Source organism: Triturus cristatus, chromosome 3_2 (assembly GCF_964204655.1).
Source record: "Triturus cristatus chromosome 3_2, aTriCri1.1, whole genome shotgun sequence".
NCBI classification, from domain to species: Eukaryota; Metazoa; Chordata; class Amphibia; order Caudata; family Salamandridae; genus Triturus; species Triturus cristatus.
The window spans coordinates 1,177,735,533-1,177,756,989 of NC_140584.1; the positions used below are offsets into that span (position 1 = coordinate 1,177,735,533).

Genomic DNA, 21,457 nt, shown 5'->3' on the forward strand with positions numbered 1-21,457 from the left:
CCCTGCTCGTCCTGCTGAGGAGGTGCGCAGTGGGAGACTGGTTTCTTACTGGCGGCACCCTAGAGAGCTTGGGAACAGCTGGCATTTATACTCTTCGCAACCTCTTTAGTAATGGGGCATGGATGTCCTTCCAGGGACTTCTCAAACTGTTTAACCTCCCCTTGGAGCCTTTTTGACTTATGGTGCACTTAGGGCAGCGGTACAACAACACTGGGGGACCCAGAGACCTCAGCCAGCCCAAGACCCAATAGTTTATAAAATGTTTATTTTTCTTCGATTTAACCCATAAAAAGACAACATAATGTGTACTTGTAAAGCGCATGTTCACCCGAGGGTATCTTTAGTGCTAAATAACAGATGTTTATTGTTACCCAGCTCAATGGTACTCATTTTTTCAACCTTATAAGGATCACAGGCTGAGTGGAGCCACCGCGATTTTAACCTGTGACCATGAGGTCAAACACAGGCCCCTACAGTGGACGCATTATTCCACTAAGCCACCAGACAACCATCGTTTCCTCATCAATCTCGGAGATTGATGTGGAAACGAGATCTACCATATCAAATCAAATAATAGACCGGAGGACCTGCTTACATCCTCTTCACACATACTAATGCTGCACAAAAACATGCTATGCCTGACTACATGTCCCCCCAGATCCTTGTAATGCAGCTATAAGACACTGTCAATATAAACATAGTAATAAAAAAGAATAAAGCAGCAGACAGCATCGTACATGCAGCTTTAGGCACAAACAGAAAAGTAGATGGGCAGGAGGTCCAATCACAGAAGAGTTACCAAGACATAGATTATGATATGCTCTGGGACAGTGATTGGTGAATGAACTAGGAAACTATCCATATATATTGTCCTCATCTCTCCTCATGGACCTATCAAAAGGTATGTCTCACCTATGCCTTGTGGGCACCCTGTAGGTGAGCTCGGGTTGAGTAGGGTCCCTCTCCAAGTAAGAATTCAGAGTTTCCAGGGAAAACAGCCTCCAGAGCTGCATTCTGGTGATACAGCCAATGCTGCACTCTGGTAACGCATCAGTGATGGAAAGTAATGGGTAGATCCCCTGGGCAATGGCCTTGCACAGCAGCTCCCTCTGGCTGATGGTTCTGGCAGGATCCAAGGCTGGCAGAGAGAGATGAAGACAAACAAAGTAAACAGAAGACATTGGCAGCTGACCGACGCTCTCTTCTGTGAATCCTTTTGAAGTATGCTAGAACCATGTATAACACCAAGCACTAGATACAAACACTCTAAACAGCTACATGTCCATCACCATAAACGAAAGGATGGATGCTAAATTGTTTAGTCTCAAAAGTAACAAAGCATAATTACTGCATGGCACACACTTATTAGCCGAGAAATACAAATAACTCCCCTTTACACAGGGAGTCAAATCTGACTGAGAGCTAAAGATGGAGAATCAATCAATCACAAACCAAACAGGCACTTCAGACATATAAAATAATCAACAATATTTCTGACCTAAAATGACAAGGCAGAGCAACCACAGGTAGAACAATCATCAGAGACAAAAGCAACATCAGCAACACCCTCAACTTCACCTACCAAAATATACTGCCAGAATGCAAAGAAGCAGGTTCCAAAACAATCACCTGATTCCACAAAAGCACACGTCTTCCTCAGCCATAAAGCATATTGGCTGCGTCTTATATCCAGGATCCAAAATTGAAAGTGTCCCCATCATAAAAAGACACACACAGATTACATACAGAAAGTAAAACCGGATTACCATCATAAACAAAAGCTGAAACCAGCCACCTAAAAACAAACAATATATTCTAGGGGGAGGAAAGTTTCTTTGCAAATTCAAGAGTATGAATTCTTAAACACATTTATTTACAAATACACGCACATGTCGTTTGTAAAATGCAGCAAATCACTTCATACTCCAAACAGTGTAGAAAATAAATTAGACCAAGGCCTTTAGATAAACAGGGTCGCCTCTGAAACAGAGCTATTACTGTGGGGGTAGAAACTAGTGGGAGAATTCAGTACCAATATCAAGAACATTGTGATGGTTGGAGAGGCTCCAACAGGACCAGGGCACAAAAGCTTTCTTTCCTATCTAAAACCTCATAAGACATCTAGAGCAGGGGGCAAGGCTCCAAAGACAGACAATGAAGCGAGACCTACACACTGAAAGCAATGCAAAATAGTGCATAACAAACAACACAGAAAGCTGCGAAGGAGTGAGGAAAAAATAATCTGGCAATTTACCTGTTAACACAGGAGTTATCTGAAAAAAGTAAATGTGGATTTGAGGTTTATTTGCATAGAATTTACCACCAACTTTCGAGGGAAGGAACAAAGACTGTGGAACTGACCACAAGAGAGATGGCAGTTTGACTATCTTACTCCTCCTTGCGATCAGCTGCCTGCCTTGAATTAGGGTTGGGTAAACTTGCCAGACATCAGACTTCAACAAACCAAGGAACAAATTGAAATCGGATCCACAGGACACAAGAACCGTCAGCAGCACACCTTTCACAGTGGATACTCAGGCAGATTCAGCTTTCCACAAGCATGCATCTTTAACCTAAAATTCATCCCGAGTGCAATTAGAGTGAGTTCAGCTGCGTGTGCATAAGACCTTGGTAGAAATTAAAGTACCCTATTTACAAGTTAAAGTTATTTCAAGGATAGCCAGCAGATACATAATTAGGCTGGATTTGAAACAACCAAGCTCTAGAGAAAAATATGTGCTTGGGTTGTAGACCCAGAAAATATAAACTCATACTAAGAAGACGAATAAGGCTTAAAAGTTTGGAATTTGAGCCATGGCAATAACCCTTGCAGCACCACCTTCTCAGGAAAGCAGCAGTTGCAGCCCTGCCAGTGTCAATGTGTACTCAATCAATCAATCAATCAATCAATCAAACAGCATTTGTAAAGCACGACAATGTCCTCCCTGGAGGTATCTCTGTGCTGTGTCTCTGTTGAAGAGACAGATCTTGAGACTCTTTCTGAAGTCTGCCATTGAGAAGGCTGTACGGAGCTGGAGGTAAAGGTCGTTTCAGGTCTTGGCAGCGATGTAGGAGAAGGAGCGGCCACTGCTGCCGCTCCAACCGGTGTGGGGGTGTGTGTGCAAGGGCAAGTAAAGAGGAGCACAGGTGTCTAGAGGGTTGGTTGAAGTTCAGTCGATGGCTGATGTAGGCAGGTCTTAAGTTATGGAGGGCTTTGTAGGCGTGCAGGAGAATCTGGAATGGGGAGCCAGTGGTGGTCTCTCGGGGGTGGGGTGGGCAATCTGCATTCGTTTGGGGAGGCCCAGGTTAAGTCTGGCTGCAGCATTCTGGATGGTCTGGAGTCTTCTGAGGATCTGGGTGGAGATGCGAGCATTGAGGGCGTTCCCGTAGTCGGGGTGGCTAGTGATGAGGGCCTGAGTGATGGTCTTTCTGGTGTTGAGTGAGATCCAAGATTCTAAGCAGCATGCGGAGTGTGTGGAAGAAGGAGGAGGCAACTGCGTGGACTTGTCATAATAATTTCATCAGATGTGGTCCTACTGGTTGCATCATAGCGTTCACTGATGTAAGCCACTATTCACCTGGATAATGTGCTTTAAATTTATCTTCATCCGGTGAAAACACTGCAGTACATTAAGCAATTAAATGTTGTCTATCCATCCTGTAATCATCAGACAGAACAATGAAAAGCAAAGCACCCAGTTTGAGCTGAACCTATGGAATCTCTCCTCTGCCTTAGATGGGTGAGAAAGGGGCAACAAGGCTCGCAATTCATTTGGCTAGTTATGACACTCTCTAGGCAAGAAGGTTGTTTCAATATCAAAATGACTAGGTCTTTTGACAACAACTTGTATGGCAAATTTGCCAACAAAGCCTGACACTCACCTTTCTTGCCACAGTTATTACCACCACAAAGATCATCTTTAGAGATCAGAATTTCACATCACAAAGGAGTAAGTGCTCAAACGCTGGAGGCTTCAACATAAATAACACAAAATTGATAACAGCTCGTACCATAGTAAGTGACACCTGCTCACAATTCCTTAAGTAACTGCAAGCCAGTGGAGTCCCAGAAAGGGACGGCGCATCTGTCGCCCTCTGGAAAATGCAGAAAGATGGGCGCTAAGCACCAACAGCTGCATCCTTTAAACATTTGTTTCAGCAATTACAATTAAACATCTAGTATCCCAGAGAAGATGAGAGCAAATCTACAGGCGTCTGGTCATATCACCTACAAAGCTTGATCCATCTGCATTAGTAAAGACGCTCAATGCTAAACCTCCTCTAACACTCCTTCTGGCAAGTCATGTCCAGTAAAACGTCAGCTAACGGCCAAACGTGCAACTGGAAAACTGTCCTGAATCAGAGGAAACATCTTGACCTATTACGTCACCAAAACTGACTGAAAAACAAGCAGCCTGGTCAATATTCTTACCAATGATGAGCTGAAGAACTTAACATCAGGTTCTCCAGGATCAAGTCTGAGACATTGAAACTTCCTGATTTTGTTCCATACCATCTGAATGATCCCAAACTGAGATAAGGGATATGCCAGCTGGTAATTCCTGGGGGCTGGAGCTGCATCTCTGAAAGCACCCTCCAGAGGAACTTCAGAGAATAGAGAATTTGCAGCACGCAATGAGGATACTTCCTGTGCCCTGGGAGAATAGCAATATAGAAATACGTATCTTGCATGTCCAACATCATTATTCAATTGCCTCATTTGACACAGCAAATATATTCATCAGACCATCCTATATTGTTTCCAAAAATGTGTTCAGTGACATTAGATCTAATTTGGGTTTTAACTTTCCAGTCTCTCTCAAATAGACCTCATGTTCCATTCTTCTCATAGATCCTCTGTGATTGCATGCTTTAACGGCATCTGCCATACTTCCTTCACAAGTCTGCCCGTTGGTTACATTTAGGAACACAGGGATGGAGGACTTGGTTGTGTAAGACTAGATGGTGGACAAGACTAGGGCAGCAATATTAATTTTCTTAATGGCCCTTTTCAGGTTCTTGTAGCTAAGTGAGGTGTGCCTCTACTGTGTGAGCCACTTTGTTATTTTATCTTGCTTTATTTTTATTTTATATTTCCATCTTATAATGAGCTAGGTTGCCTGGCCCGTTTTTAATTGGTTTAATTTATTGTTTCAGCTATCTGTATTTGGCAGTATAAGTATTTACCACACTTCTGATTAGGGGTGGAGCCAGCTATATCTCTGTTGAATATTTGCTCTTTCTGCATAGTCACAGCAATTCTTTTGGCCTTTTTGCTTAACCTTATATATGCCGGCTACAGAACTCTGAGCACTTCACCCCTGCTAACCAGCAGTGAAGTGCTTGTGCTCCTCCTTTCGAAATGATAAAATGGGTATACCTCTGATTGGAATATGTAACTTATCTATATGTCCAAAGCATATGGTACTGCAGTGTACCCAGAGCCTCTAAGTTAAATGCCACCAGTGGTCTGCAGCATTCATTGCGCCATGCACTATAGTGGCAATGTAAACAGGACTGCAGGCTGCCACCATCAGTCTGGCTGTGCAGGTTTAAACTGCTAATTGGACCTGTCAAAATGACCACTTTTTGACTGGCCTAAACCCTCCATTTAAATATTAATAAGTGACCCCAGAGTTGGTCCTACATGACTATAAGGTAGCGGTGTGCTATTTAAAGGTAGGACAAGTAAACGTTTAAAGGTAAACATATCCTTGGAGTTAAAAGACATGAAAGGCTTTTTTCACTGTAGTAGGGTTAGCCGTTTCATAGCAAACCACTGGAAATACAATCTTAAATGTAATATTTGCTACCTCCACTTAGGAAACGCCTACAGTCATATTTTGACTTTTTAAAATAGTTATTGTTAGACCTGGCACCATTGGCTTGTGTCTCCCTTCCATTTTTTGCTGTTAGCTCCTCTGTTCTTGCTGGTATTAGATGCACTGGAAGCTGAGCCACTGCCATTCAGTGCCACAGCGCGAATGCTCCCTGTGTAAATATGACATGTGAATTGGTATATCCATGATTGGCTTATTTGGTTTACCTGTTAGTCCCTAGTAGTGTGGCCTGTGTTTGCCCAGGGCTGGTAAACCAAATGCTGCTGGTGGGCCTGCAGCGCTGGTTTGCGCCACCCACAGAAGCAGCTTGTAAAGTGGGTCTCAGACCTGCCACTGCAGAGTCTGTGCAGTCCAGGACTGCCATCTTGGCTGTGAAGTGCACCCAATTCCCAGCCCCTGAACCTTCCCTTGGCATCATGTGAGTCACCCCTATGGCAGGGTGCATTGTATGTGTAAGGTAGGACATGCCCTGATGTGTGTAGCATGTTCTGGTAGTGAATTACACCCAATTTCGTTTTTCACTACTGTAAGGCTACCTGTTCTCCATAGGCCAGAATGGGAGGTTGGACTATTACATTCTATAGTCCTAACTGACCCAAAGAACATGGTAGAAAAACAAATTTGGTATGCCTGAGCTCAGAATATTAAAATACATCTTTTAGTGAAGTTTATTTGTATATTCTGTGTTTGAAAATACCACTTTTAGAAAGTAGGTATTTTCCTGCCTAAGCCATCCAGTGTGCTCTGCTGTTATGTGTATTGGCTGTCTGGTTTTGGAGGGACAGGGCAGGCTGAGTCAGACCTGGGTTGAATAGAGAAATTTGCATTAGCTCCTTGACCTGAATAGGGCTGTGCCTGGCAAGGTGAATGCTGGCTCCACCTCCTACTGTGCGTCTAATGGCAGACCACCCCTTTCTGAAAGGAAGGATGCAGCCTGGTAAACAAAGTGCTCCAGGACTGGGCAGAACTGGTTCTGGCTGGGTTCAGTGACTTGTAGCTTCTAAGAACAAAGACTTTTGGGGTATAAATATCTGTGCTGAGACCCCTACAATTTGTATTGCTCCTGGACAACATGGGGAACCTCTGTCCGTGTAACTGAAGGAATCTGCAGGAGGTGACTGTCCTTGTGCTTGTGTGCTGTTTCTTGGATTGGCTTGCAGTGGTTACTACTGGACTTGGAAGAAGAGGAAAAGGACTTTGAAGGGAACTTTTATTTCAACTTGCTAAAGCAATCACCCAAGGGCTAGAAGAGAGCTAGCCTCCTGTTGAAGTCTCAGGCACATCAGACTTCACCACCAGCCTCCTGTTTCCTCCCAGTGAGGATTTCTATCTGCAGGTGAGGCTCCTGTGAGTTCCAGGGCCGCTAGTTCTACTACAGTGCTGAAAATCGTCGCTAACACCTGTTTGCGAGCCGCCGCAGCTGAAAGCGCACGGAAAATCATCGCGCTGCTACCGCTGAGGGCTCGCCAATGGAGATCATCGCATCGCACGTTTGCGGGCTGCCAAAGGCTCGCTAACCCGAAGATCATCGCATCGCACGTTTGCGGGCTGCCAACTGCTTGCTAACCCAAAGATTATCGCATCGAATTTTTGTGGGCCTCCAAGTGCTCGCTAACCAAAGATCATCACATCAAGTTCATCGCTTCACGAAATCGCAGCGCGGACGCCGGGCGTCCGCCATTTTCATTGCATTGCACCCGTATCGTCGCTCCCTCGCGGAGCGCCATTTCTTCTCATCGCAACAGGCTCGGCGCATCATCCTCCCTTGCGGCAAGGATTTCAACGCATCGCCGGCCTCGCGTGAGGAAAATCATCGCTACAGCTCCTTTGCGACATTTTAGTTGTTTTGCTACAGAATCCAGGTACTTTGTAAGTAAAAGGGTCGCAGAGACCACTGCTTTGAACTGAACTCCTCTTTGCACACTTGAACTATTTTTGCAGCATTTCCAGAGTAACCCTATTTTTCTAGTATTGTGGCTTTTTACTGTTATTGGTCTTGTGTTAAGTCTATATATAAAGGTACTTATTTTTTATAGCTACTTGTGTGGTGTCCCTTTGTAGTGTTCCTCGCTGTGTTACTGTGTATGGTCATAAATGCTTCACACACTGCCTCTGAGATAAGCCTAGCTGCTCATGCTACGTTACCACAGGGTTGAGCAGGGGTTATCAAAAGGTGTAGCCCGTTTACTCTGACTTAGGAAGAAGGGTCCCTACTTGGACAGTGGCCAGCCATTGCCAACTAAAGACCCCCATTTCTAACATTGGTGGCAGCGGTGGGATCTGGACTTGCATTTATGATCGCATACAGTAATTATAGTGTACACTACAAGTGAGTGCAGACCATAACGTAACCACATAAGTTTTTGAGGTTTTCTGATTCTATTTTTGATTGATATTGCCAGTTATTGCTACAATGGGCAAGCCCAGATCCAATTCCTCTGAGGATCTCTCCTGGGAAGAAGAGAAAATAGACACCTACACTTCCAAGCAGCTCAAGTATTTTTGCAAACGCTTCACAGTCCCTATCACATGTCTCACTAAGAGGGAAGAGTATTACAAGGCGCTGAAGGCCTGGCTAGAAGCCAGGGAGGCCCCTAGGAATATGGGAGAGCCTGTGGAGGGGGAAGAGAATGCAGGAGAGCAGCAGGATGGAGTAGTAGATTTAGTGGGAGATAAAGCAGTTTCCAGCCCGGGCACTAGTGTGTCCTCAAGGGGTCTGTCCCCAGAAGAGATGGAGGACAGGGAGAGAGATAGGTGGCATAATATGGAGATGGCTAAGCTTAAAATGGATGGTCAGAGGGACCTAGAGAACAAGAAGTTAGAGTTTGAAATTATGAAAGTGAAACTTGAGCATGAGAGAATATTGAGGGAGTTTGAGATTAAAGCAAAGAGTGTAGAGATCTCCCCCTCTGGTGTCAGCATACCAGTAGTGCATACTGAGAGTAGAGTGTATATACCCAAAGAGGTTATTAAGGATTTACACAAAATTGAAGATATTGGGCAATGGTTTGCAGCTATGTATTAGCCATGGTGTCCCACCGGGTCCCTGAGAAGGATTGGGGAGCGGAGTTGTGGGGACGCTTTGTGAGTGAGGGAAGGGATACCTTGTTTGACCTGCCCCCGGAAAGTAGGATGGTTTATGCCCACATGAAAGAAGCTTTGATTACCCACTATGGTTTGACCCCTGAGATGTATAGGCAGAGATTTAGGACCTGCAAGAAGCTAGAGGGTACCACGTGAGTTGAATATGTGTCTTTTTTTTGCAGAGCAATGGAACGCTGGGTAAAAGGTAGCAAAGTAGAAACTTTTGAGCAGCTTTATGATTTGATTGCATGGGAGCATTTATCTAGTAACTGTTTTCCTGAGCTACGCCAGCACCTGATTGATTGCAAGCTAACTGACCCGAGGAAGCTGGCTGAGGAGGCGGACCGCTGGGTGAGCACCCGGGTTCGCAAGGATCCGGTGGGAGACTTTGCCAAAGGTGGGCAGGGTCCCCAGCAAAGAAGTGAGGGGGACAGGGGTAAACCAAGGGAGTTCCACAGAGGGCCCCAAAGTAATTCCCAAGGGAACCAAGCAGTGGTGTCCTAGCCTCCCCAAGATAGGAAGCCAGTGACCCCGACAGGTAGGCCTGTTCAAAGGGGGGACCCTTACTTGTTATAAGGGTGGTCAAGTGGGCCACAGATACTTTGATCCCCAGTGTCCTCAAAGGGATGCTCCTGCACCACCCCGCCAGCTTGCTAGTGTAGCCCTGGGAGGGGAGGAGATGGGTGCCCAAGTTGGGTGTGATCCCGTAGAGTTGACCCTTGTCTCATTAGGAGACTTTGAGATGGTCCCTAAACCTGCACTGCCTGATAACACTAAACAGTACAGGCAGCGGGTGACCATCAATGGCCATGGAGTGGAGGCTCTAAGGGACACAGGAGCCAGTGTAACTGCTGTCAGCTTCTGGTTGGTGTCCAAAGAGCAGGTTGTCCCCCATGCATTCTACCCAGTAGTGTCCGCAGACAACTCAGAGAGCCAATGTGAGGTGGCTCAGGTTCCCTTTGAGTGGGGGGGGTCTCAGGAACTCTTCAGGTGGCTGTGAGGCCCGCAATACCTGTAGACTGTCTGTTGGACAATGATTTAGAGAGCTCCCCGTTGGCTACGGTGGAGAGGAGATCTCACTTGGAAATGTTGGGTCTGCCTGAGAGGGCGTGAGCTACCACTCGGTCCATGGCAGCCAAGGAGGTTGTTGAGAAAGACCTGGAGCCTGAGAGTATGGCCCAGGTCCCTGCCTTGGAGAGAAGGGGCAGGAGGCGCGGGAAGCCGTCCCCCTTGGTTCCCACGGCCCAGGAGGGAGCAGACCCTGAGGGGGATGCCCTGGAGCCTACCGGGGAGCAGAGTGCCAACCTGGGGGACCTGCCTGAGCTGACCCATTGGCAGCAGGAAGGAGGGCACACCAGGGAGGAGTTTTGTGAGCAGCAAAGAGTTTTCCCTTCTCTTGAGGGTATGCGGCGACAGGCTGCAACCCAGGCAGCAGGTGACATGTCTGGTTCACATCTGATTTATTGGGAGAACAGTCTCCTGTATAGCGAGCCTAAGGCTGCTGAGCCGGGGTCAGCCCGTGTGCTGGTGGTACCCGAGTGCTTCAGAGCCTTCCTACTGGGGTTGGCTCATGACATTCCATTGGCAGGACATCTGGGGCAGACCAAGACCTTTGAGAGGCTGGCAACCCACTTCTATTGGCCCCAGATGCACAAGAGCTCAGATACTTATTGCAGAACCTTTTAGACTTGCCAGGCAAGTGGGAAGAGTGGGGGGAAGATCAAGGCCCCACTCCAGCCCTTTCTGGTTGTCAGGACCCCATTCGAGCAAGTGGGCATTGACATTGTGGGGCCTCTGGACCCCAAGACAGCCATGGGCAACAGGTACATCCTGGTCTTGGTGGACCATGCCACCCGGTACCCTGAAGCCATCCCACTCAGGACAGTGACGGCCCCCGTGGTGGGACGTGCACTGATGGGGATCTCCTGTGTGGGGTTCCCCAGAGAGGTGGTGTCTGACAGGGAGACCAACTTCATCTCCCAGTATATGAAGTCTCTATGGAAGGAGTGTGGGGTAACTTATAAGTTCACTACTCCTTACCACCCCCAAGGTAATGGTCTGGTTGAAAGGTTCAACCAGACCATGAAGGGCATGATCATGGGCCTAGAGGAGCCCCTGAGGCGTAAGTGGGATGTCCTCTTGCCATGCCTGTTGTTTGCCTACCGTGAGGTGCCACAGAAGTCCTTAGGGTTCAGTCCCTTTGAACTGCTCTATGGCCATCCGGTAAGAGGACCTCTGAGTCTGGTCATGGAAGGCTGTGAGCAATCTCCCAGGAAACCTCCCCAAGATGTATTTAGCTACATGTTGGCCTTCAGGAACCAGACACGGCATTTCAGAAATATTGCTGAGGGAAATCTGGAAACCAGCCAGGAGGAAATGAAACTCTGGTACGACCCGAACACCACTCTGGTCGAATTTCAACCTGGTCAGAAGGTTTGGGTACTGGCCCCAGTGGAGCCTTGTGCGCTCCAAGATAAGTGGACAGGTCCATTTGAGGTGGTGGAGTGCAAAAGTCCAGTTACCTACTTGGTGGACTTTTAAGTCTCCCAGGAACCCCTTGTGGGTCCTGCATGTGAAACGCCTGAAGCCCCACTTTGAGAGGTCTGAAGTGGGCATGCTTCTGGCCACAGATGCTGGAACGGAAGATGAGAGTGAGCCTCTTCCTGACCTCCTGTGTGCCGGAGAGAAGGATGGGTCAGTGGAGGGTGTGGGCCTCTCCACCACACTGACCCCGGAGCAGCAGAGAGATTGTCGCCAGCTGTTGGGGCAATTCCCTGATTTGTTTTCCCTGGTGCCTGGTGTCACTGAGTGGTGCGTCCATGAAGTGGACACCGGGGACAGTACTCCTGTCAAGCACAAGGCTTACAGAGTGACTGACAGGGTCAGGGCCTACATTAAGGAGGAGGTCTCCAAAATGTTTGCCCTAGGCGTGATTGAGTCCTCTAGCAGCCCCTGGTCCAGCCCCGTGGTCTTGGTACCAAAAGCTGCAGCGCCAGGTGACACTCCTGAACTTAGGTTCTGTGTGGACTACCGAGGTCTCAATTCGGTCACGAAGACCAACGTGCACCCCATCCCCAGAGCTGATAAGCTCATAGATCGGTTAGGGGCTGCCCGGTACCTCAGCACGTTTGATCTAACGTCTGGGTACTGGTAGATCGCCTTAACTGATGGGGAAAAGGAGAGGTCAGCATTCTCCACACCAGATGGGCACTACCAGTTCCGTGTGATGCCCTGTGGGATGAAGAATGCCCCTGCCACCTTTCAGAGGTTGGTCAACCAGGTGTTGGTTGGGCTGGAGGATTTTAGTGCCGCCTACCTGGATGACATTGCAGTGTTTAGTTCCTCCTGGGAAGACCACTTGCACCACCTCTGGGAAGTGTTGATTGCGCTGCGCAGAGCAGGCCTCACAATCAAGGCCAGTAAGTGCCAGATTGGGCAGGGTTCTGTGGTGTACTTGGGACGCCAGGTTGGGAGTGGCCAGGTGGCACCCCTACAGCCCAAGATTGAAACCATCCTGGCTTGGGAGCCCCCAAGGACCCAGACCCAGGTGAGGGCCTTCTTAGGACTCACGGGTTACTACAAGAGGTTTGTAAAGGGGTATGGCAATATTGTTGCACCCTTGACTGAGCTGACTTCCAAGAAGCAGCCAAAGATTGTGAACTGGACTGACACCGGTCAGAAAGCTTTTGATGCCCTCAAGACTGCCATGTGTACAGCACCCGTACTCCAGGCGCCCAATTTTGCTAAGGAATTTATTGTCCAGACAGACGCTTCAGAGCATGGGGTGGGGGCCGTTCTGTCACAGATAAATGAGGAGGGACTAGACCAACCTGTAGCCTTCATCAGTAGGAGGTTACTTTCACGGGAACAGAGGTGGAGTGCAATTGAGCGCGAGGCATTTGCTGTGGTCTGGGTACTGAAGAAGCTGAGACCATATCTGTTTGGGACTCACTTCCGGGTTCAGACAGACCACAGGCCCCTCAGATGGCTGATGCAGATGAGGGGTGAGAATCCCAAGTTGTTGAGGTGGTCCATTTCCCTACAGGGTATGGACTTCACGGTGGAACACCGCCCTGGTACAGAACACGCCAATGCTGATGGTCTGTCCAGATTTTTTCGCCTTAGTGATGAGAACTTCCAAGGGGATGAGTAGTTCTCCCCACATTTCAGCTGGAGTGGACACGTGTTAGACCTGGCACCATTGGCGTGGGTCTCCCTTCCATTTTTTGCTCTGATCTCCTCTGCTTTTGCTGGTATTAGATGCTCTGGGCGCTGTATCACTGCCATTCAGTGCCACAGCACAAATGCTCCCTGTGTAAATATGACATGTGAACTGGTATATTCATGATTGGCTTATTTGGTTTACATGTTAGTCCCTAGTAGCGTGGCATGTGTGTGCCCAGGGCTGGTAAACCAAATGCTGCTGGTGGGCCTGCAGCGCTGGTTTGCGCCACCCACAGAAAGCAGCTTGTAAAGTGTGTCTCAGACCTGCTACTGCAGGGTCTGTGTGCAGTCCAGGACTGCCATCTTGGCTGTGATCTGCACCCACTTCCCAGCCCCTGAACCTTCCCTTGGCATCATGTGAGTCACCCCTATGGTAGGGTGCATTGTATGTGTAAGGTAGGACATGCCCTGATGTGTGTAGCATGTCCTGGTAGTGAATTACACCCAATTTCGTTTTTCACTACTGTAAGGCTACCTGTTCTCCATAGGCCAGAATGGGAGGTTGGACTATTACATTCTATAGTCCTAACTGACCCAAAGAACATGGTAGAAAAACGAATTTAGTATGCCTGAGCTCAAAATATTAAAATACATCTTTTAGTGAAGTTTATTTTTATATTCTGTGTTTGAAAATAACACTTTTAGAAAGTAGGTATTTTCTTGCCTAAGCCTTCCAGTGTGCTCTGCTGTTATGTGTATTGGCTGTCTGGTTTTGGAGGAACAGGGCAAGCTGAGTCAGACCTGGGTTGAATAGAGAAATCTGCATTGGAGTATGGGGAGGAGAAGCTCCTTGACCTGAATAGGGCTGTGCCTGGCAAAGTGAATGCTGGCTCCACCTCCTACTGTGCGTCTGATTGCAGGCCCCCTCTTTCTGAAAGGAAGGATGCAGCCTGGTAAACAAAGTGCTCCAGGACTGGGCAGAACTGGTTCTGGCTGGGTTCAGTGACTTGTAGCTCTGAGAACAAAGACTTTTGGGGTATAAAGATCTGTGCTGAGACCCCTACAATTTGTATTGCTCCTGGACAACAAGGGGAACCTCTGTCCGTGTAATTGAAGGAATCTGCAGGAGGTGACTGTCCTTGTGCTTGTATGCAGTTTCTTGGATTGGCCTGCAGTGGTTACTACTGGACTTGGAAGAAGAGGAAAAGGACTTTGAAGAGAACTTTTATTTCAACTTGCTAAAGCAATCACCCAAGGGCTAGAAGAGAGCTAGCCTCCTGTTGAAGTCTCAGGCACATCAGACTTCACCACCAGCCTCCTGTTTCCTCTCAGCGAGGATTTCTATGTGCAGGTGAGGCTCCTGTGAGTTCCAAGGCCTCTAGTTCTACTACAGAGAAGAGAGTGCTGAAAATCATCGCTAACGCCCGTTTTCGAGCCGCCGCAGCTGAAAGCGCACGGAAAACATCGCGCTGCTGCCGTTGAGGCCTCGCCACCAGAAATCATCACATCGCACGTTTGCGGGCTGCCAAAGGTTCGCTAACCCGATGATCATCGCATCTCACGTTTGCGGGCTGCCAACTTCTCACTAACCCAAAGGTTATCGCATCGCATGTTTGCGGGCCTCCAAGTGCTGGCTAACCAAAGATCATCGAGTTCATCGCTTCACGACATCGCAGCGCGGACGCCGGGCGTCCGCCGTTTTCATCGCATTGCACCCGGATTGTTGCTCCGTCGCGGAGCGCCATTTCTTCTCATCGCAACAGGGTCGCACAAGTAACAGGCTCGGCGCATCATCCTCCCTTGCGGCAAGGATTTCAACGCATCGTCGGCTTAGCGTGGAGAAGTTTGTCGCTTTGTCCCGCTCGCATCTGTAGGTTAGCGCATCATCCTACCTTGCGGCAAGGATTCAACGCATCACTGGCCTCGCGTGAGGAAAATCATCGCTACAGCTCCTTTGCGACATTTTGGTTGTTTTGCTACAGAATCCAGGTACTTTGTAAGTAAAAGGGTCGCAGACACCACTGCTTTTAACTGAACTCCTCTTTGCACACTTGAACTATTTTTGCAGCATTTCCAGAGTAACTCTATTTTTCTAGTATTGTGGCTTTTTACTGTTATTGGTCTTGTGTTAAGTCTATATATAAAGATACTTATTTTTTATAACTACTTGTGTGGTGTCCCTTTGTAGTGTTCCTCGCTGTGTTACTGTGCATGGTCATAAATGCTTCACACACTGCCTCTGAGATAAGCCTAGCTGCTCGTGCTACATTACCACAGGGTTGAGCAGGGGTTTTCAAAGGGTGTAGCCCGCTTACTCTGACTTAGGAAGAAAGGTTCCTACTTGGACAGTGGCCAGCCATTGCCATATAGAGACCCCCATTTCTAACCGTTATTACAAGCCCAATTCATTGGTAAAGTCAGATTTATGATAAATATTTTAGAGCAAGTGTTTTTAGAAAAGTTAACCTATTAATCGCCTAAAGCTTCTAAGGTCTTTCATTACCTGTCAGTTGTTACCTGGCAGCTGATGGCTCTTCTGCAGTGAGGTTTGGACTGCTCCAGGAGCAGACAATAGGCAAGGCTTACCCATCTAAACTTGATCAAATATGCAGGGGAGGCTGGAAGGATCCTTTTTGACATTAAAGTGTCAAAGCTAGCTTGAATGTCACTCCCGCTTGACAGGTCATCTGGGGTTTTTCATAGGACACTTGGGGTGCTCTTCAAAGAGGCCTCACCGTCACAGTGAAATGTTAGCCGACATTTGGGCAGTGCTCTTTTATTGTCCTGCCAGTCAGTCAGACTGTTTATCCACCCTATGCCGCCTCAAGCCTATTCTGAGTTCCCAACTCCGAAAGGAGATACTGTCTTTTTTTTTTAACTCCATGCTTGAAATGTTCAGGTATGCAGCATTCCCCTCTGGAGAAACTGTTGGCTCTAAGGGTCCTTTGGGGCCCCTCAGGGTTCATGCTGGCAGGCACGCCCAACCACTGTTCGTACACTCTGTTCCTCAGCCTCCAGTGCTGCCTTGAGTGCTACAGATGTTAGAATTCCCTCGGAGGATGCTAATTCCTGCATTGCAGCGGGCACATCTCGATGTCTCCGATGCCAAGTGCGGTGCCATCAACTTGTACGTCCCAAACACCAGTTCCATTTGAGCCTCCTGGAGATCAGCTTCTGTCAAAGTCAGAGGCAATTTTACCAAGGTCTATTCAGGAGGGTCAAGGCTTAAGGGAGGGCTAGCAGTTTAGAAAACAACAGATAAAAGGAGCATGGGAACAATATTGGTGCACAATGAACAAGATCTTTGGGACAGAGGTGAATTGCATTGACATGCCTGAAAAGGTTCTCCATAGCACAGATGAAAGCCACGAGGAAGCTAAATTACTACCTCCCCTCTCCACTGATACTGAAAAAACTGTTTTATTATGGCGCTCCCTCCCTCCCAACTCGAGGTGAACTCGCTGTAGGAAGGTAGGATCCTTCTAGCATGGTTACCTCCACTTTTTGATGGTGTCAGTATGTTTTTTTGACCAGTCTGACTGGGATCCTGCTAATCAGGACCCCAGTTACTGAGCTTCCTCCCTAAATTGACTATTGTAAGTACTTCTGTACCTCCAAAATTGGCTACTGGTGTACCCTAATAAGTCCCTAGTAAATGGTACTGAGGTACCCAGGGCATAGGTACACCTGGGCTGCAGCATGTATTGTGCCACCCATGAGAGACCACTCAAACTGTGACTACAAGCCTGACATTGTAGCCTGTGCAAGTTGGTGCTAGCACCACTTATAACAGATATAAGTTTTTTTTCAATATCTGAGGTCACTACACTTAAAACCTATAAGTCACCCCTCAGGCAAGCATTTCAATATTAAAGGCAGGGTGCAGGATTATAAGTGTGAGGGTGCCCCTGCATGAGCAGTACACCCCTACAAACCCCAGAGTCGATTCTCCAGGCTTGTGTAAATGTGGCCAGCCATTTTGATACGGACACTGGCCATCCCTCACTACGCGATGGCTAACTATGTAGTGGCTGTGCTGAACCTGGGCATGTTGGAATCATGCCCTCCTACCGTTACCGGTGTTTGGGGGATGATTCCATGCACTAAGGGACACTTCCAGGAAGCCCCCAATAACAGCCTTTCAGGGTCTGCCAGCAAGCTTGTGCTGCTGCTGACCCAGATATGATTCTGCTCTCCTGCTGCTTAGATGAGCTTGAGCAGGGGAAGGTAGAACAATAGGTTTCCCGTCACAGGGAAGTGTGACCACCTTTCAAACAGGACTTAGTGTGTTGGGCTGGGGTTGGGGCGCTTGCCATCACCACTAGATTGCTTTGAAGGGCACATTTTGCACCCTCATTGCATGCACTGGATTGAGCCGGTTCATGGAGCCTGTGGTTCCGACATAGGAGTAGCCTCCCCTCAGTCCAGCCCTACTCTAGGAGGGACCCCTGAGTCATCCCTAACCCCCTTCTTAGGGTACTTAAGGACTTACCTGTGGGTGGGTCGTCAGAATCGCCGTGGGACAAGACGCAAGCCTGATGCCAAGTCAGTCTTCGACCGTCTGGACTCTTGGACTTCGCTTGGAACCGAGACTGCATATAGGAAGGCTCCTGTTCTCGCTGTTGTGCAAGTCTTATTCGTCGTCTGGCTTTGTGCTTCTTTCAGGATCTTCAACAGACCTATGGGCATCAAGGACACCCAAAGTGATCTCCCTTGGAGTGAAGGAGTCACTCCCCTGCATCTGCAGGTACCACAACAAATCCGACAGGTATCCTGCTCCTGACTACACATGAACTTCGAAAGGCTCAGCAAATGCAGTTGGTGGTTCTGCAACTCCCTTGAGGCATGACCTTTTCTCTCTTCAATTTTGAGGTCAGTATCCCTCATCGGAACCACTGTGACAGAACCCCTGAGCACTGCATTGACTTGCCATTGCCAAGGCTTGTTGGCACTGCACTCCAGAGATCTTCGGGCTACAAGAAGCACCAGACTCCAGCATCTCTTCCTGCCAAGCTCAGCATGCTCACCACATCCTCTGCACCGTGGGCCTTCATCGTTGGTAAGCTGCTCGAGGTTCTCTTGCGACTCCTGTGCCTTCGGACTGTGGGTCCTCTCAAGTGTCTTCTTCTGCTGTAGCGGGCTCCCCTGCTTGCTCAGGGCCTACTCTGACTTTCTTGCTTGTGGTGAGTTCTTTGGACCTTGCTGGACCCAACGTTGCTCCTTTTTTGCTTTCCACGCCTGTTGCAGCTGCCAAAGCTTGTTGGTGCTCCTGCCAGACACCGACCCCCTGGTTCTTGACTTCCGTTGTGGGACAGCTCATGCCAGGCTTCTGGTCTTCCTCAGCATTGCCTAGTCCCCACAGCTGCAGCAACAAGGTCACCGTCAACTCTTCTGAACAATCCGACATCAGTGGGCATTGCTCTTCCATGCCTCCTGGTCACCTCCTACTGACCCAGACTCTGTCCCCTCTGCTTGCAGGTTCTTTAATTCAAGAATACACCCTTGGATTTCCCCGGACTCTTGCACAGTCTTCTGCAGTGGCAGTTTTCCTGATGTCCTCCATTGTGGTCTATGGCGGTTTCCAATGTCACTTTGCACCTATGCACCCAGCTCACCTGGTGTGGGTATCCTGGTTCCTAGGGTATCCATCAGTGGGGTGACTCTCCAACCTTCTGTCTTCCATGGGGTTTCTTCAGGGTCCACTGGGAAGGGTTCTTCTGCAAAACTGCAACTGCGACTTTCCCGTTGACTTCTATTGGACACGCAGCTGTGTCTCCACTCTGCACACAGCCTTCTGGGTACTTACCTTGGGTGGTTCCCTGTATCCCCACCTCCTCTGAGTCTCCTGGTCCATGTACCGACTTCAGTCGCAGTTTGCATTCCACTTTTTTAGTATATGGCTTGGTCTTCCCCTGGAGACCACTGTATTTTGTGCTTACGTACCTGTTTACAATTGAAGTATTATTGTGTATTTGTGTTTATCTCTCCGGATACGAGATAAACCAATGTGTTAGTGAGTGTTATGTAATAAGTAGACATATTTTTGTATATACACTATATGGTTCTTTTTTGTTTAACCTACACTACACGATTATAACTGGTAATGCAAGCTGCTTAACACTCCTTCTGGATAAGCCTGAAGACAGCTTTCTATGGTTCTCTAAAACCACTAAAATCAACATAAGAGTTGCCTGGATTAGTGCAAGGTGCTTCACTTAAATAAGTGTGCACCATATACTAAGCCAGCCTTCTACACTCACTCTATTCCATAACATATAAAGCAGCATAGGTTTTGGAACTCCCTTTGCCATGGTGGAAACCAAAGCAACCTTCTGACGGAGGTGTTGCAACCTTTTGTGCAGCCTTCTGAACCACTGTTGCCTTTTAATGATGCCATTTTGGATACAATGATGGCTGCCGGGGAAAATACCTACTTCCGCCCCAGCAAACAATAGCTTGGTAACGTAAAGGTAGAGGTCTCCCCAAGAGACCCTATGTTCCTTTCACTTCAAGTGTTCCCAGGAAACCTGATGGTAAAGGCGCATGGGGTAAATAAAAAATTATTTTCAGTAGGTAGTTTAGTCCTTAAGTCACTCAATGCCACATGCCTATCAAGAAGACATACTCACTCAGTGCTTAATTTGTGACAGTGGTTTCCGGTGGAGACTACCAGCACTCATTTATGGGGAAAGGCACTTTCATTGTTAAACATGTATCTAGAATGGGTTCCAGTAAAAGATCCTCACGCACACCTAAAAAGCCCTCCACAACCAAGGACCACCCTACATCAACCACCAACTTAAATTCCATCAATCCTCTAGACACCTGAACTCCTCCTCACTTGCCCACACAACCAGCATTCACCGCAGCCGCTGCGAGGATCGCTCCTTCTCCTACGTCACAGCCAAGACCTGAAATGACCATCCCCTCGACCTCCAAACAGCATCCTCCCCGGCAGACGTCAGGAAGAGATGCAAGACCTGGCTTTTCAACAGAGATCCTGCATCCTCAGTACCCAGATCCCCCTAGGGGGGGCAGTGCTGAATTATACAAATACCTGCTGATTGATTGATTGATTGATTGATTGATGGAGCAGAAGAGTGGGACACCACACAAAGGAGACAGAGAGTGAAAGAGAAAGATGATAACGTAGTCACAAAGGGAGATAGCAGGAACCTGCAAGAGTGGGATAAAGGGGTAGGAACTGCCTGGTAGTGGATTAAAGAGGTGCCAAACTTGCTGCCTTCATATTGCGAACATTTAATAGCACCGGCACAAGCTTCTGAACAGAGCTTTGGGCACCGGCACACAATCTTTTACAAATTAAGCACTGCACCCACTGACTCTGTCACAAGAACTATGGTGTATTCAGAGGCCCTTCGGCGGCACTTCTTAATGATATGGTCGGTGATTGCCAAATGATGTTCAGGTGACATTGAAGGATCTTCCATTTGATGGAGAAAAGTTGCTTTGTGAAAAAGCAGACACTGCTTTCAAAAGATTTAAGGTGAGCGGTGCAACGGTGTGATCACTTGCTTTCTATCTCTACAAATAGATTATCGCCACTATCAAAGTTTTTAGGTCTTCCAAGGATTTAACTTTCAATAGAGTCAGACTACAACCTCAGCTACAACCACAAAACCCAGTGAAACAGAACAAGCCTAAGGTAAAGGTTAGAGTTTTTGCAATACTCTAGACACAGCCTTCCCCACCTCAAAATGCCCTGATTTTTCCTTTCCCTTTCTGTGCAAAGTGCTGAGAAGATTATTAAAACACCACTCACTGCTGCTGAGATGATAAAATCCAGTTCTAATCAAAGAGAAAACATTGTAAGTGTAAAACGTATAAACTTCTCCATTTCACTGACCACAGCAGAGCCAAGAAAATAGTTCTCGTTGTGATCAAGCCGTCCTACCAGAGATGATCTAACACTGTCATAGTTCTGACAGTCGTCTTGAGCAGTGACCTAAATCCATATAGTATAGATGGGTCTCTTCTTTATTGTTAGGTCAAACACTCCAGAGGCCACTTTCATCAATGTATGGAAGATTCGAATGTCATCAGGCAGCAATTCCACAGGAGGATTCCAGTGGCAGTTTTTATTCAGCATGATGTAGTCATGCTATTCTTTGTACAAGTGATATACCAATGCTACAACACAATCCACTCTCTCCCATCCTCCTGCTAACATCCTACTTCTTCCTAGGAACCCACCTTTGATATGAGAGAGGAGGATAGGGCCTAATTTTATTTTTTTAGTGCTTAACTTAAGCTCAACCCAACCAAGACACAATTTCTGTTATTTGCCAAGAACCTCAAGATAAATCACACACCTGGCTCGATGACAAGAACCGTGAGAGGTTTGAACC

At 47.6% G+C, this 21,457-nt stretch overlaps 1 protein-coding gene across 2 annotated transcripts in view; it reads right to left on the bottom strand.

Annotated features, from left to right (window-relative positions):
• CFAP65 (cilia and flagella associated protein 65) overlaps positions 1-21,457 on the bottom strand; it is a 684,907-nt gene that overhangs the window by 230,792 nt on the left and 432,658 nt on the right. For both annotated transcript variants that reach the window (XM_085650063.1, XM_085650062.1), the window contains one exon: positions 913-1,138. In XM_085650063.1, coding sequence (XP_085506189.1) covers positions 913-1,138 — 226 coding nt within the window. The remainder of the gene's footprint in view (positions 1-912; positions 1,139-21,457) is intronic.